Genomic DNA, 17,075 nt, shown 5'->3' on the forward strand with positions numbered 1-17,075 from the left:
CCTTGCCATGAGGCCAATCTGCCCACGGCATGTGCTGGGGACAGATGATGCCCACGGGAACACAGGGGCTGGGGAAGGCTCCCATGCTGGAGACCCACTGTCTGCATTGAACTCAGACACAGAAATGAAGAGAAAAACAAACTACAGGAGGGGGAGGCAGTCAAGGAAGGGATGAGCTGCTAGGGAAGGGAAGAGGGAGGAGGGTGCCACCCCAGGGCAGGTTGGGGTGCCTGGGCAGGACTCCAGCACCCAGGGCTCTGTAACTTCCTGAGCCCTGACAGCGGGAATGCCCCGTGTCACACGAGGGGCTGAATACAAAGTCTATCATTCCCATCCAGAACCAAAGCCTCCCTCCACCGCTCTCTGCAGCCATTCGAGGGGCCAAGGTCAGCGGCAGGCTGGCCTCGGGCCGCCGAGCAGCGTGTAGGGCTGCTGGCTGTACCCAGCGCAGCCGCGCACCCCGGGGTGCTGTCATTGTCCTGCTGAAACGGCTGATAATGGCTAATGAGTTCCAGCTCGCCATTATAGCCTCGTAATTACACCACTATTCAGTGCAAAGATTGCCGGGCTCCTGCCATTATCCAGCCGTGTGCGCCTGTGTTGGGAAGGAGGTTGGGAGAGCACGTTACTAGGACACAGATGAATGCAAGCGGGAATGAATAGAGGTTCCTCAGCCCCAGTGATTAAACTGAAACCCACACTCAGGCTCTGCAGCCCCACGGCTCCTCCGTCTCCCTGTACGGCCAGCACTCAGCGAGCATAGCAGGATCACTGGGACTCCAACCCTTAAGGATGTGCCCTGCAGGGCTCAATCCTGACCCTCTCCTGGGGAGCAAAAGCTGTGGCCAGGATGTTAGTCCCAGGCACGAAGCACTGGGGTGTGTTACATGTCTCATGTGTCACATGTGGTGGCTTGGTACGTGCAGATGTGTGCCCACCTGATGGGCCACAGCCCCGGAGTCAGCTAAGGGCAGGGAGAAACCCCAGCCCCAGGATTCATTTTCTCCAAATGTCTTAAAAGTTCCTTGCTTGGAAGAAGATTGCCTGGAAGCTCCTCAGGCACCCATCCAAGCTCCTGGTGAGGGAGGGTTCCCAGCAGGACTCCCATGTCACCTTCCTTTAAACATACCTAACATTACTCTGGCTGCAATGTGTAAATAGAAGTTGGAAATCTCCAGTACTGCAGACAGACAGAGCAGAGAGGGTTAATTTAAAACTGCCCAACCTGAAAGCCAAGACCTACACATCAGCTTGCAAAGTCCAAGGTGAGCTTGGACCTCTCTGGGCTCCTCAGAGTACCAGAATCCCAGAGCCTCAGCCAGAGGTAGAGCCCAGGCAAAGCAGAAACACCAAAGAGCCACGGACTGGTCATGGCCAGTCCCTCCATGTACCAAAACCAGGTTCTGTCCTCTCTCCCAGGCACCTTGTGGGACAGTGCAGCCAGAACCCAAAGACTTCAGCACCAGGAGGACCAGGCAGGACGAGCTATTCTGGGGGTCAGCTGTGCTGCCGACCCAGCCCACTTCCAGCCTGCATGCTCCCTGAGCAACCTTGGGGTACTCCAGCACCGAGGCTGGTGGCAATTCCCGAGTGGGGCAGTATCCCAGGGCCCTCTGACAGCCCCACTCCCTTGGGGACTGGCCCTGCATGCTCCCTGACAACTGCTCCCAGCATCCCTCCATGCCTTTGTTCAGGTAAATGATGGCCTTTGCAACCAAGACGGGAACGAACAGCAGGTAAAGCTTATTTGTAAGGATGCCGAGGCAACACTGCCATTTAACTTCATGACATTTTTCCCCTCTAAAACCCCTTCAGTTCCTCATGGAGATAAATTACAGTCTGCAGTGCCCAGAAAGCCAGATCCCTGCTGCTCAGCTGCTCACCCGCTGCCTCCATGCCCTTTCCTAGTGAAGCAAAACACCCTGCCCTGCCCCACGGAACAGAGCTTCAATAAGGACTGATGTGTCTGGGAAGCTGCCCTGTGGATTGGTTGCATTTCTGGACTGTGACTTGAAGCAGAAACAGGGTGTGCTCTTTCCATATTAATCCAAAGGTTTTAACATGAGAAAGTATCCTCAAGTTCATCCAGGCTGTCCTCCTCTGCCCCCCAGCACCCCAAATCTCACACTGCCACTGGTGAGACAGTGAATTTTCATTTGCAACCTTCAAGTTTCAGAAACCCCCCTTCCCATTTTGCCCTGGGAAGAGGAAAGTCATTAAAACAAGCAGTCCCTTTGCTACATTGCTTGTGGATCATCCCACTCCCAGATGGGATGTCTGTGCTGTAGCAGGGTTCATTAGACTGGATTTGCATAGTCTGGGTTTATATTTGGTTTCTAGCTTTGGATGGCTTATTCCATTCCCAGGGGGTCCAATGTGTCTTTTCCCTTTGCAGGGTTTGGAGCTACAGTAACTCAGTAACAACCTCAGAGAGCACAAATACTGAGAGTTAATTTATTAAATACAGCCAACATGAGTGATATTTCCCTGGGCACTGATTTATCAGGAGCGGGAAGAAGCAGACAGTGCAATCCCACTATCCATACTCCACTGCAAAGCATCAGCTATTTGGCACACACGTGACTCCTGTCCTTGTGGCTCAGCTCCTCTCCACTCTCCAACAAGGCAGAAATCATAACTGCTGTGCTCCCTGGACTCCTGCTTTTAAGAAAGCAGAGGGAAACTCTGTGAGATGAATCCCAGCATTTGCACCCAAAAGCAGCAAAATGTACCCCAGCCCTGCCAGCACCAGTATAGAGCAGGTGCCCACAGCGCCCAGGCAGTGACTGCAGGGGCTGGCAGAGAAGGATCCGTGCTCCTGCAGTACCTACTCCTGAGTACCTACTCAGAGAAGGATCCGTGCTCCTGCAGTACCTACTCTGAGGGCCGCTGCTGCCCTGGTGCCAGCGAGGCTGGCAGTCCCATTTTTCATGTAAACATGTCCTTCCCTCCAAGTTCTCTACTGCTCTGCCGTTCCTGCTTATGGCTCAGAGCATCAGCCCCTAAGGGCATGGCTCCCCTCCCAGCAGCTCATCCCAGAGCCCTGACCCCAGCTGGAACCAGCAGTGCCAGATAATAATCAGGGAAGCGGAGAAATGAAGGCTGTAAGGTCATGCACCCCAAGCAGTACCTCTGCCACCCTCCATCAATCCAGGCAGATGCATGCATTGCTCCTTCAGGGACAGAGACTAACACTCCCCTGTGCCCTGCTCCAGGACGTCACTGCTCCAGGACGTCACTGCTCCTGCCTCAAGAGCCTTTAACAAAACTCTGACCTGAACCCCCTTCACTGCAGATGAACCCCATCCCTGCCTGCCACCATGGTGCAGAGATCAGGCTCCTGCCTCGCCCACGCAGGCCCCTCTCCCATCCCCATTCCCCCCAACAAGCCCCCAGCCCTGGGGGCGTAGCCCTCCCCTGGGGCCTCTCTGCCGTGCAGGGACAGGACCTCCTCTGCTCGTGCTCCCATTCCACATCTGTGCTCCCACCAAACACTTTCCTTGAGTCTGCAGGCAACAACATCCTTTCTGTCAGTCCATTCTTCCTGTTCACCAAGCCCACTTCGAAATCTCAGCCCCGTCTCCAGCCCTCTTGCATCTCTCCCGGCCTGGTGGCATCTGCAACTGTCATAAGCAGCTTGTGTCCCATCACGCAGACAGCTAATGGAAACATGGATGAGGCTCAGACCCCAGACTGACCCCTGTGCTCAGAACTGGGGGACAGAGCAGCTGCAACCTTTCATCCTACACTTTTATTGCATTTTTCAAGTCTTCTCAAGATTTCACCCGGCTGCTTAAATGTAACTGAGTCCCAGCACAGGCTTGCTGAGCTGCTCAAGCAGCAAAAGGCAGGGTAAGAGCCTTTCCCAGTCCCAGGAGAGCTGGTCCCCTCCAGCACTGGCAGAGAGGGATGCTCACCCCATTCACCAGCTCCCTGCAGCCCATATGGGCATGGCTGGGTGCTGACTCCATGTGAGGTACAAGGGGGTTACAAGGTGCTGCTGCCTGCTGCTTGGGGAGGGGACACTGGGCACCCACACCCTGGGCTTACAGCTGCACAAGGGGCTCAGCACCTTCTCCTCCTTTTCCTTCCCATCCCTGTTCTGACCAGATCCCTCAAAAATAGCAAAGAGCCCAAAGGATTCATCAAAGTCCCCTTTAAGGATGCTGTACACCCCAGAGCAAATGCCTTGCCAGCACCACCCCTATCAGATGCTTGCAGGGTGATGTGCCCAGCAAGGAGAGCCCCAAGAGCAGCTCTGCTCATCTCAGCATCACTGCCCTTAGTCGAAGGGGAACCCGGCCCCAAGCACAGCATTGGCCCCCAGAGTGCAGGAGGCTCTGTAAGCTTTTACGAGGTACTACAGCAGGTTATCATCACGACGGATTTTTAAGTGTTACAAACAGCATCGATCATGAAGTAACAGTGAGGATCCGGAAGGCTTTCTGTTCTCCTGACTTCTCTCTGGGGTTTTCATGCCACAGCCATTAGCCACTCACAGTCAGGGAATGCTTTACACTTACGCGCGCATTGTGGTGTGTCACCTTCGGGTTAAAAATAAATAAATAACCTCCCTCAGCCCCGATGGGAGAGAGAAAAGGCAGCAGGTCATTTCTGTTCCACAAATGAGGAAACTGAGACAGCCAAGAAAACAGCCTGGATACCCACAAAATTTGGCTTTTTGTGCTATGCTGAGTAGCCTGGTAAGGAGCTGGGCCCTACCTCCTCTGCTTTCCAGGGCAAGGGAGTTTGCCCAGCCCTTAGGCTTCATCCTGCCACTCATCAGATTGAGTTCCAATCCATCCTGCATCTTCCTCAGCAAACCTCCTTGGTTTAGGAGGACAAGTGCACCTGAAGTGCTTGGTTATAGGTGCCTGCTCAGTACTGCACCAGCTAGGTCTCATGGTGCATCCTATTTGGGACCTAGGGCTTCCTCCTACCCAGAAATATCCAGGGCCAGGAGCTTGCATCTCTCCCACTTTTGGTGCCCAGGGCTGCTCCTTGGCTGCATCGCTTGAAAAATTAATTTCCCTTTTTCCTGATCTTCCTCCTCCTAGCAGCCTCTCTCCCCCATAGGACACTTGCCTCTGCTATTTTGAGCAGCAAGTGCATCCAAAATGCATACCAGGGAAGCAGACAGTCAGCACAGCCTCTGAGCCTGAATGTGGCAGGGAGGTCTGAGATGGTACCAGGGGGGACAGCCTGGGACTGACCCCGCACCAACATCATGGAGAGGTTCCCTCCATCCCACTTCATTCCCTTACAGCTTCTAGCAGTGCTGCAACCCTAAGGACCTGCCTGCAAACTATCCTTCTCAGTGCTCACATTGCTAATTGCAGCCTGGAAAACCTCTGCTCCCCTCACTGCTCCTGCCACTGCAGCCGTCCCCGGCTGTCCCCTGAGTGGGGACAGGGGCCAGCTGCCGGAGCTGGCCTTGGAGCTACTCACGCTGGAAGCCTGCCAGGGAGCAGTGATCTGGGTCTGACATCCCCAGGGATGAGGCCATTTGCTAACGCACAACTGGTTTTTTACTGCTTTTCAGCAAAACATGCACAGAAACATCTCCTTGCCTCCCAGGTTTTATGAAAGATTATTTCAGTAGCAATAAAGAGGATGCGTCGTGGGGCTAAGCACCTCTGGAGCGGGCAGGGAACCATGAAGGACTTGGAAGTGAGACAAAGACAGACTCCCCTGGTTGCCCATTTTGCTCTCCTGTGCATGCTCGCCTGCACCAGGTTCCCAGGGAGCAAATTGGAGCGGGAATACAGGAAAAGCCCCTCTCAATGCAGGGTCATGGGTTTGTACACCTTTCTCTGGACAGGACACCCTTTCTCTGCCTCCACCACCCTGGTGGCACCCCAAATCCCCTCTGTTCCCTCAGGCTGTGGGCTCTGCTGCCCCTTGGGGGTGTCTCGTGCATCCTTGGCCTTTTATATCTGCGTCGCTCTTTCTCCCGGCTGGAGGTTCCACAGAAAACAATGAAGTAGGGGAGAATGAAACTCAAAGCAAATGCACATCCTGTAACGAGTCGGTTTCTGTAACTAGACTGTTTCTGTGTGCTACCCTGCACTGGCCCAACTGCCACTGTGCCCGGCTCACCCGGGGCTGCAGGCTCTGGGGACAGCAGCAAGGGCATTTGAAGGTGCACATCACAGACCCAGAATTAAAGCTGAAACAATTCCCCTTCCTTGCTCCCACCTCAGCAGCGAGGAATTGCTGCTAGCAGTGCATCACTCTGAAGGACCACAGTGGCAGCACATTTAAGGCAAAAATATCTGTTTTAAAGGATGCAATAAAACAGAGCCAGGGAAGGGTTTATAGAGAAGCAATTGCTGTGTGGGGTGAGAAGTGGTCACCAGAGGCCAATTCACCCAGCTTTATTGCCTGTTACTGGTGACTTTTCCCAACCAGGGGACAATAGATCCTCTGCTATCAGCCTCGACTTCAGTCAATACAAACACCACATAGTTTTTTAAACTAATATTTTTCCAGCGTGCAATTCCATGGAGAGGGAGAACGCAGCGTTACCATGGCAATATATAGACAGCATCTGCCTTGGACGTAGCTGAAGGGAGAAATTGGAATAGAATTGCAAATTTCCTCTGTCCAGGAAGGCTCCCAAGGAAGCCACTGCAGCGGGCTGAGCAGGCTGCCTTCCCAAGCCTGTCCACATCCTCCCAGTGCCCAGCACTGGCTCTCCCAAGAACTGAGGGCAGCAGGGCCAGCCAAGTACTGCTCTGGCTGGATATAGGTCCTGCATCCTGCCCCAGAACTCTGCAAAGCCTGCAAAGTCCCTCTGCAACTAGTCTGCTCACTGCAAACTTGCCCGAGCACTCCAGGAAAGGGAGAGGCTGACTCTCTTGAGGTGCTTCCTAAGAATGAATATTCCCCAAAGCCCCAGAAAGGAGCAGCCGCCCAACAACTGGTGTGGAATGCACAAGTGCTGCTGCAATACACCAGCTTTGCTGCTGCAAGACATTTTGATTAACTGGTGAGAGGTAGATGCAGGTGAATGAATTAAACATGCTCTGAACAAGAGTTCACTGCTGGAGTTTTGGCAGGGGATGGTTGGGCAGCATGTGAGTGTGCTTCAGGTGCGGCTGTCCTGGCATCGTGTTCCCATACCCGAAGGCTGGACCTCAGTGCCTCTTGTCTTCACCAATGCAGACAGGGGGTGGCAGAGCTGGCTGCAGCCTAGATAGGGCCCATTTCAGCACAGGCACACCCCAACTTTGGAAACAAGGCAAACAGAAACCTTGATGAAATGCTGAGGCCAAGGACCCTGAAAGGAAAAGCCAGAGCCAAAGGGGATGCAGTGATGGAGATGCCCAAACCCAGCTCTGCTTCCCCTCATACAGAGGAGAGGGGCTCTGCACAGCCCATAGTGAGATGAGGGATGTTCAGCCCATTGGAGAGGAGGCAAAAGGGGTGAGTAGGGCAATTCTCAGCTTTCAGCTGAAAACTTCAAAAGCAGGAGTGAGTGCAACACCATTACACTCAATTCATCCCCCACATGCAAAGAACTGGGCTGGAAGCCGCCATTTGACAGTGGCAAATTTGCACTGATCCTGCTGGCTTGGGGAGATCAACCCACCTCTGTGACAGGGCAGTGTGCTCTTCAGAGACACGTTCAAAGGAAGAAAGAAAGAAAGAAAGAAAAGCAAGCTAACGGGGACAAGAACTGTGCCCTTCTCTCTGGTGGCTGAGGCCTGAGGGACTCCTGGGAGCAGATAACACTGTAGTACTGGAGGATTATCACCCATCCTGCCTACAATGCCTTCAGGACCAGCTCTATCACACTTGCCAGAGGCATAGGCAGGAGTGCAGGCAGCCATGCAAGTGCCCAGAGACTTTGCTGCTTCCCACTTTGCTGCAGCAAAACCCTCTTTGCTAGGTGCATGATCCAATCAGAGGGAGGTGCATAAACCCCCATAAATGGGGGTTTATGCAGGCACTTAGGGAGCAATGTGCTGTGCCCTGGTGCAAGGGAAGAGGGGTCCTGTGTCCCCCCTGAGCAGCCATCCCTCATGCTCCATCCTAGACACGTCTGCAGCCCTTATCCTCTGCCAACAGCATGGCACCAGGGAGACAGCTCACGGGAAACCCTGAAGCAGAAGACAAGACAATTTTTCCCCAGCCCATGATTCTCCAAAGCTGCAGTGACTCTGCAAGGCAAATAATTCCCTCTTCAAAGGGAAAGGGTGTATTTCAAAAGCAACAGAGGTCAGACCTCACTACAGGACGTTGCTGACTGAGCCCCCACAAAGACTTTGGCAGTGCCGGCAGGCATGGCCACAGCAGCAAGTGCTGCCCTGTCCAGGGGTTTGACTGAAGGTCAAGTGGGAGACTGGAGAAAGCCTGGAGCCTCCAAACACTGCACTGCCATGCAACAGGTGAGAAATACAACAGCACGGACACCACTGCTCACCAGCACTGTGGGATGCATGGCAAGATTGGCACTGCTCACACTGTGCATCTTGAGGCTTGGGAAAAGAGGCAGGCAGTGGAGAGCACTGATGAGAGCTTGATGACTTCCCACAGAGAGCCTGCCCCTGGAGAGAGCGAGTCCTGAGCACAGATCCTGCTGCAGGCTCCTGTGATTGCTAGCTGACCTCACTCCATCAAGTGGTGAGGAGCTGGAGACTGTGAGGTTGCAGGCTCTTTACAGGGAACTCAAACTCACTTAAGAGCTGTTACAGCAGGATTTCGCTGTCGGAGACAGACCTGCTCTGCACAGACACCCTCAAGCACCTGCAAGGGTGTGCAACACAGTAGGAAGTAGTTATCCAATAGACAACACCCATGAGGGAGCAGCATGACTAGCTCAGCCCAGCCAGCAGATCCAGCATCGCCAGCTGCATGAAAATACAGAAAACTCAATGCTGCTGGGTGGCGTGGATATGGAGGACCAGATCAGTGGAGGCAGAAACAGGAGACAGCAAACAGGCCCCACTGCCATAGGGGGAGAAATGCCCTGCCAAGACAGGAGTGAGACACCCACCAGGGGCATCCTCCATCAGCCCACTCCAGCATTGCCTCATTTGAGCCATGCTGAGCACCTGCCCAGCAGGCAGAGGTGGGGGCTCAATGCACACACTCCCCTAGCATCCTGCACCCAAGTGCATGGAAAACTGATGCCGAGGAGCCCTCTGAGCTCCCTGAAAGGCAGAAAGGGCTGGTGCAAGTTGTATACAAACCTTACCCCTACTCTGGGCACAGAGGAAAGGGGGATCCTGTCTTAGACCTCAGAATCCAGGTCTATGAGATGGCAGCTCACAGCAGCCTGGTTGCTGTGCTGGGTAGTAATCATTTGTATGAGGATAATTATGGTGGGAGAAGAAAAAACTCCTCTGAAGTGGTATCCCACAGAGCTCCCAGTGCTGCATGCTGGGTGCAGCCCTGGCAGCTGTGAGGCTGCCTGCAGTCCCTCCCTGTAGTCCCTACCTGAGAGGTCTCTGCCCAGCTGCAGGCAAAGGGCACAATTCACGCTCCAGGAGCCACAAGCAGCACAGCACAGGGCCAGGAGACCCCTGTGTAGCTTCCCAGGATGCATCCTTCAGCTCTACTGCCCAAGGAGGCAGCAGCTCAACACTTCCCTGCACTGCAAGAGGGATGTAGGGGCAGCCTGGCCCCAGGGACAGGGGTAGAGGGCTACTGTGCCACTATGCTCCACTGCAGTCCCTGGGATGGGCCACCTGCTGCTAGGGGAGAGGCTAGGGAGGCTGCTCTCCTGTTGGGAAGGAGGACACCTGCATGCCAGGAACCTGCCACCTGCAGTGGCTTTGACACAGTCAGCTCACGCTGCTCTCCCTGGGGTGGGGACCCCCTGCAGCCACAGGATCCCCAGCAGGGAAACCTGCCCAGCCAGGGGCAGCAGCAAAGAGGCACCCATCCTGCTCGGGGGAGCTCAGCGGGTGACACAGGACCCATGCAGCCAGCTGGACCGTGACTATGAGAGAAAAGCTTTCTTTATGGAGGTCCAGCCAAGAGAGCCAGGGACACCCCTCATGACCCCTGGGGACCTGGCAAGGGCTTTGATGAGCAATGAGGTGCAGGCACAGGGGACTGGTGGGGTTGGGTGATCTGTGTGCATGGCTGGAGGCTGGTCACACCCTGGGGAGGTCCCAAGGGGAGCAGAGGGGAATGGGACCTGATCCTAGCACCATGTGCAGCACTCCCAGGAGGGTTTCAGAGGGACAAAGGGATGCCCAGTACGAGTAGGGGCTTGGGGTGACAGGGGCCCTCAGAGAACTCTATTCCAGCTGTGTGGGTATCCTGTGACAAGTCACACCTGCCCGTGGGTGCCATGGGGCTCGCAGCCCATTTTGGTCTGCCCCAGCGCAAAGGCTCCCCCTGGAGCAACCCACCCCCTCAGGCACAGCTCCAATCCCAACCCCACTCTACGTGCTTGCACACGGACTAGCACGCGCGGGTTCTTGCGCATGCCGGACCCCTTGCACACCTCTCCCACAGAGAAAGGCTTGCACACACACTGTGCCCCAGCAGGCGCTCTCACACACACTGCTCACCACCTCGACGGGCTGTTGCACACCCCTCACGGAGGGGATGATGCACGTACACTCACCCAACAAGATCCTGCACACGCACTCCCTGGACGAGCACTCATACACACACCCAAGCCCCGCGCGTAGCGGGACGCCGCTCATCGCTCGCCCCACCAGGTTCTCGTACACGCACCTTTTCAGCGGGCGGCCGTGGCCCCACAGGCATTTGCACAAATACTGCCCTTAAGAGACACGGTGGGCACTTGCACAGTAGACAGGCTGCTGCACACCCCCGCCACGGACAGCTTCTTGCACACGCATCCCCTGACGGGGTCCCGCACACACTCCTGACAGGCTTCTGAGCGCCCGCCGCACCCCGCGCGGGGCTCTTGCCCACGCAGCCCCGCGGGACATCCGCACTGGCTCCCCATGCGCTTTCGTACACGTTCCCCCAGGACAAGCCCCCCGGACCCAGCGCCCCGCCGGGCTCCCGCACCCGCGCCGCCGCACGCCCGCCGGCGGCGGACAAAGCCCGGCGGTACTCACAGGCGCTCGGTGCCGCGGGGGATGCTGCGGGGCACGGCGCGCAGGGCCGAGCCGTGGCAGTCCACCGTGGTGCCGCTGCAGGCGCACAGCGGCGGGCAGGCGGCGGCGCGGCCCCGGCACAGCGCGGCGCACGCCAGCAGCCAGGCGGCGGCCCGCAGCCCCGCCGGGACCCCCGCCGCCCCTCCGGGGGTCGGGGCCGCCATGGCAGCGGGCAGGAGGGTCAGGCGGCGCGGCCGCTGCGCATCACCGGGGAGCGGAGCGGAGTTGGGCTCGCCGCCGTTCGGCTCGGCACGGCTCGGCTGCGGGGCGAGAGCCCCGTCGGCGCACACCCGCCCACCCTCACTGCCGCCCCATCCCGCAGCCCAGGCTCAGCCCCCGCGCTGGCTCCTCCCTCCCGCCCTGCCCGCCTCGACGGGCCCCCCCGCCACCGCCTCCGCCCCTCCCCGCTGCCCCGGTACCCGCGGCGGTGGAGGTAGCAGAGGTCCTGGCCGGGCAGGGCATCGGCACTTCGGCAGCCGGAGCCGTCGGGGCTCCGCACCGCCCCGGCCGTGCAGCAAGGTGGGGTCAGGCTCGGTCCCCCCACCCGGAACAGTGCGGTTGCCCTGTGGGGCAGCCGAGCCTCCCCGGGAGATGGCTGCGGAATACCGGGTTGCGGGCAGCGGCATCCCGGGGACTGGCAGAGACCTAAGAAGCAACCTGTGAGCCGGGAGGTCGCAGGCAGAGCATTCCCACCTCTCCTCGAGGGGTGCCAAAAGCTTTCGCATCCCCTGGTGTGCTCCAGGGAGGCTTGGCCTGTCTCCCACCTGGCAGCCCGAAGCCACGTCTCATCACCCACAGAGCCCAGGTGAGGCGCGGGGTCCTGGCAGCCCGCGGGGACTGCACGGCAGGCTGGCTGGCTCTCGTTAGCTGGGATGGTACCTGGTATGTGCATGGGAATCCTGTGGCTGAGCAACCCAGCACAGAGAGAGGACTTGGGAGGCTTTGCCGCTTTGCTCTTTGCCCCCCCCCACAGACAGCAAATCTTGAAGTCCCGTCTGTGGCATTAGCTGTGTTCTTTACCACTCTGGAGAAAACATCTTAGGAAATAAAGTAACAAAAATGTCTTTGTGGCTGATCCACTGGGAAGAAAGAGGCAAAATATACCTATTTCAATGCAAAAAGAAGTGAAGCCAAGAAGTCTTGTAAGCTTGGCCCCAAACGGTTGCTATCTCAGAAATGTGAGCATTGCATTCATTTTATTACCTTCCATTTTCTTCACTGAGGTCTGCAGGCATAAAGCAAGAGCGTGTAATCAGGAGGGCTGGTCACCTGTTTTATAAATGACACCTGAAACACTCATAACCCCATGGCTCCAAGAGCTGAGTCCTTAAAAAAACAACAGGCATTTTGAGGTGCTAAACAGAGCCTTGGGTGCTGGCAGCAACTGCCACAGATGTCCTTCTCAGCAATGAAACCCATGGAAGGAGGGTAGATGGGAGCCTGTTGCACTGCACAACAGCGGGAGGAGAGGTGTGTGAGCAAGGACACCCTGCTGCACACTCATTTCCCCACTCAACAGGATATTTGCAGGGATGGTGGGAGATCCCAGGAGCAGGAGTGCCTCTTAAATCAATGCCCTCTGCATATGGAGCTCCACAAGCTCCTTAATCAGTGCGAGAGGGAGGTGTCTGCATGGGGTCCTGCTCCAGCGAGGGCCACCTCACACATACACACACACAGGGTTGCACCAGCTTGGCCCAGATCAGCAGCCCTTTCCCATCCCGAATGCTGGCTCCCATCATCTGTCTGCATTTTTGTGACATCTCCTTCCTCTGGCCCCAATCCCGGGAGGAAGCCGTGCCTGAGATGGATGAAAGGGGTTTGTTCCCCGTTGCTACCCAGCAGCCCTGACAGAGAGGAAGATGAGCTGCTTCCCAGGACTCTGGGACCCGACCCTTCGCTGGCACAGCTTTTGCAGAGGTGGCCCTGCAGCCTGTCCTGGGGCTCCCAGGGAGACCCTGGTGGCAATGGCACATAAAAAGGCCCTGTACTAAATACCTCAGCTGAATTTTGGGGCATGAAGGTTGTTTCAGAGTGGCTTAGTGTTCCCCAAAGCTGACCACTATCAATGTGATGCTTGTGATCCTCCTCCCTCCCAAACTTCCCCTCACCCCTTGGCCAGCAGAGCAGAACTGGGTCTTCCTAACCTGCCCTTTACCTCTGATGCCTGCGGGAAGACAGGAGGGAACAAGAGATCTTGTTTCCTCCCTTCTGTATTCACTGGCCTCAGGCGAATCCTTGTGATCTGCAGAAAAAACAGGCTCCCTCCATCTCTGTGTCCAGCTGTAGCAACACCCAGTCAGTTACTGCCAGGACCGTGGTCTTGGCACAGGGAGTACCTGGCAGGGGCTGGCCTGGAGCCCACCATCACCTACCCTGGTTCCAGGCATATAGGGCTGGGAGGCTGAAAACCCCATTTCGGGCCAACATCCACATTTTCTCCTGTGGGTACCTCAACTCCTGCTGTTGTGTGGGAGCTTTTGCCTCCGCCTGCTACGCAGCCAGCTCCCCATGACCCGGCACCACGGGGCATCCCACTGAGCTGGGCTGCCAGACACGGCCGACCCCTTGGCAGCTGCTCCATTGCAAAAGCAACCCCCTTCCAGGGCTGCCAATATGACAGTGGCTGAGTGAGCCAGGACAGCAGGGTGGGGGGACAGGCTGTGCACCAAGACTCTCGTCCCACACCTCAGCTCCTGGTGTGTTAGGGTGATCCCAGATCACCCAGGCACCCTGATGGGGTGGGCTTCAGAGAGCAACAGCTGCCTGGGAAAAGCCCAGGGTGCCTCTGAATATGGATGAGGAGCAGAGAGAAAAATAAACCCCAAACTTCTTTATCAGGGGAGGCCTGGTCCTGCCGTCTGCCACCGGGATTTGGGCCAAACTGCTTGATAGAGAGAGAGACCATCTGGATTGTCTGATGGGCTCTGGGTTTGGTTAAAATGAAGCAGAAGCTTTTTTTGTAGGAGTTTTCATGGGAAGATTCGGGGAAGGATTCCAGGGTACGCGCCAGACCTGTCGTGCAAAGAGATGCGAAGCAGCTACAAAGCTTCAAACAAAAAATTGCTGCCAGTTTTAAGCCAAGCCTGCCAGGGCAGCATCCAGGCATTTCCACCCACCCAGGATGGGTCATAGCTTGCCCCCGTTAACTCTCCCACAAGTTGGGCTGCCTCTGTGTCCCTGTCAGTGCCACTGGTGGCTAATAGCACCTTCCAGCATGCCTGGGCTTCCAGGCAGTGTGCTGCACCCCACACCAAGGCATGTGGACAGGAGGCAGCACATCCTGGCCCATGCTTGCTGTGGCATTTGTGCTGTGCTTCAAAGCAGTGCTGTGGCTGTCACCTGTCCACAGCAGCACTCAGCCCTTCTCAGGGCGGGATCAGGCACTGCTGCAGAGCAGAAGCGTTTAAAACACAGGCAATAGGGTTTTGGTGGGTTGGCACTGGCTGGATGCCAGGTGCCCTCCAAAGCCACTCTGTCCCTCCCCTCCTCAGCTGGACAGGGGAGAGAAAATATAATGAAAGGCTCATGGGTCAAGATAATGGCAGGGAGAGATCACTCACCAGTTTCCAACACGGGCAAAACAGACTTGACTTGGGGAAATTAGTTTAATTTGTTACTAAGCAAATTAGAGTAGGATAATAAAGAATAAAACCAAATCTTAAAAACACCTTCCAGCCATACCTCTTTTCTTCCTGGGCTCAACTTCACTCCCAGTTTCCTTTATCTCCTCCCTACCAGTGGCACAAGGGGATGGGGAATGGGAGCTGTGGTCAGTTCATCACACTTTGTCTTTGCTGTTTCTTCTTCCTCAGGGCATGGACTTCTCACACTCCTCCCTTGGGCATCCACCTGCTCTGGCGTGGGGTCCTCCACAGGCTGCAGATGAATGTCTGCTTCACTGTGGTCCTCCATGGGCTGCAGGGGCACACCCTGCCTCAACCTGCTCTTCACCACAGACTGCAGGGGAGTCTGGAACAGATGCCTGTAACACCTCCTCCCCCTCCTCTTTCACTGACCTGGGTTTCTGCAGAGTTGTTGCTCTCACATTTTCTCTGTCTTCTCCCCAGCTGCTGCTGGTGTTGTGCAGCAACTTTTCCCCTTTCTGAAATACATTATCCCAGAGCTGCTACCACTGTCGCTGATGGGCTCAGCCTTGGCCAGTGGTCGATCTGTCTTGGAGCTGGCTGGCACTGTCTCCACTGGATATGAAGGAAGCTTCTAGCAGTATCTCACAGGAGCCCCACCACTAACCAAAGCCTTGCCACACAAACCCATGCATGCATGATGCCTGGTCCAACTTCCCTACTGAAGAGTGTTGCCAACAGGAGGATCCATCTTCCCTTGCACTGGGGCTGTGCTTTGAATTCTGCTGCAAGCAACACTACTAAAACACACCTGGTTCAGGAGCAGTGGCCACAAGACCCAGCTGGAGATGTGTTGGGAGCAGAGCCTCCATAACTTTCAGCTTCTCAGTGTCCCCCAGAGATCTCGCACAGGCAGGCTGCCCACATCTGTCATGCCTGGCCAGCTCAGCTCGTGCTGGGAAGCCAGGCTGCCTTTGTCCTGCCAGACACACTCAGCTTTGGAGAGTGAGGCATTGTGTGGGAGCGGGCCAGCGTGTCAGCCCCGTTAGGGCACCTGTTGGACTCGTGCAGTACGACAATGCCCTTGATGGGTTTATTATAGAGTGGTGCGGGCAGCTGGGGCCACTGGGATCACAGTAAATCTCTCCTGGTTAGCAGCAGCAGCAGGCAGGACTGGGATGTGTTTTTTCCTGTATCTCTCCAGGCACAAGTCCTACCTCACAGGCAAACAGCAAAAGCGTTGCCCCGCAAAAATAGCATCACTCTGTGAATGTGGCCAGCATTGCTCTGCAAACTGTCAGCACCGCCCTGCAAGCATGGTCAGCATCATCCTCTAGACACTACCAACATCACCCTGCCAGTGTTGCCCTAGGAACACCACCGGCATCACTCTGCAAACATGGCCAGCATTGCTCTGTGAATGTGGCTGCAGGAGTGGGGCACCTCTGCTGCCTGGGGACCTTCACCACTGGGACCAAGTGAAAGGAACAGCATCCACTGGGTGCTGTGTGCAGGAGATGCCAAGGTTCCCAAGCAGGTGGATTTGGCCCCAGCCTAACATAAAAGGGACTGTCCAGGTGGGGGGAGCACAGCCTGTCTCACTGCCTTGAACAATTGCAGAACAGCAGGAGGGGGACTGCAGCAAGTCAGCAAGGCACTGCATCCCTGTTTTGTAGCATGGCTGAGCAGAGGGGCTGAGCCCTGCAGCCTGGGCTCCTAAAACCAGCTCTATCCCACAAGGAAAACATTGGCGCCAAGCAGCCCAGATACAGATGGGGAGATGCTGTTCCCGGCACGGCTGGACACACCAACCGCCTGGGAGCTCTGCGGCGCAGTGCAAGCTGGTTTGAATAAACCACACGCGAGGAGGTGTTTGTGAAGTGCCTTGCACATGGAAATGCTATTGTTGGTGTAGCGTGGGATCAGGGGCTCCAGGGTCTCCAGATGCAGCAATTGTTCCACATCCGCACTGTGCATACACACACTCTTTCCCACTCACTCTGCCTGCAGCCACTCATTAACCCTCCTCAATGAAGATGCATTGGAGGGATAATTTACTGTTTAATAGACTAACTTTCCATTTGCTGTTGCCAAGCGCATCCGACATATTTCTCCATGGTGCCATAAACTGCAGCTCTTCTGCCATAATACCCTGCCTCCCAGAAGGAGCAGGTGGGTTTTCAGGATTCAGCTGATGACCTTGGCCATGGGGTAAGCAGAGACACTGGGCTCTGTTGTTAGAGAAACAGGGCTTGTTCCCACCAAACCCTTTCATATATTGAAATCCCCACTACACTGACGTTCCTGAACTGGGAAAACATCTAACCTGAGAAATAAGGAGTGCTTCAGCCTGATGGATGAGGGAGGCAGTGTCTCTGTCCTCATTTTGTTAATGAAG

General features: G+C 56.0%; 1 protein-coding gene across 2 annotated transcripts in view; it reads right to left on the reverse strand.

The window, feature by feature from the left end:
• Positions 1 to 11,397, reverse strand: part of SLIT1 (slit guidance ligand 1) — a 62,035-nt gene extending 50,638 nt beyond the window's left edge. For both annotated transcript variants that reach the window (XR_001872998.1, XM_017803889.1), the window contains exon 1: positions 11,052 to 11,397. Coding sequence is in view for 1 of the 2 variants with exons in the window: in XM_017803889.1 (XP_017659378.1) it covers positions 11,052 to 11,254 (203 nt within the window). In the remaining variant the exon portion in view is untranslated. The remainder of the gene's footprint in view (positions 1 to 11,051) is intronic.
• Between the last annotated feature and the right edge of the window lie 5,678 nt (positions 11,398 to 17,075).

Source organism: Lepidothrix coronata, unplaced genomic scaffold, assembly GCF_001604755.1.
Source record: "Lepidothrix coronata isolate B3197 unplaced genomic scaffold, Lepidothrix_coronata-1.0 Scaffold8, whole genome shotgun sequence".
In the NCBI taxonomy this organism is placed as follows: domain Eukaryota; kingdom Metazoa; phylum Chordata; class Aves; order Passeriformes; family Pipridae; genus Lepidothrix; species Lepidothrix coronata.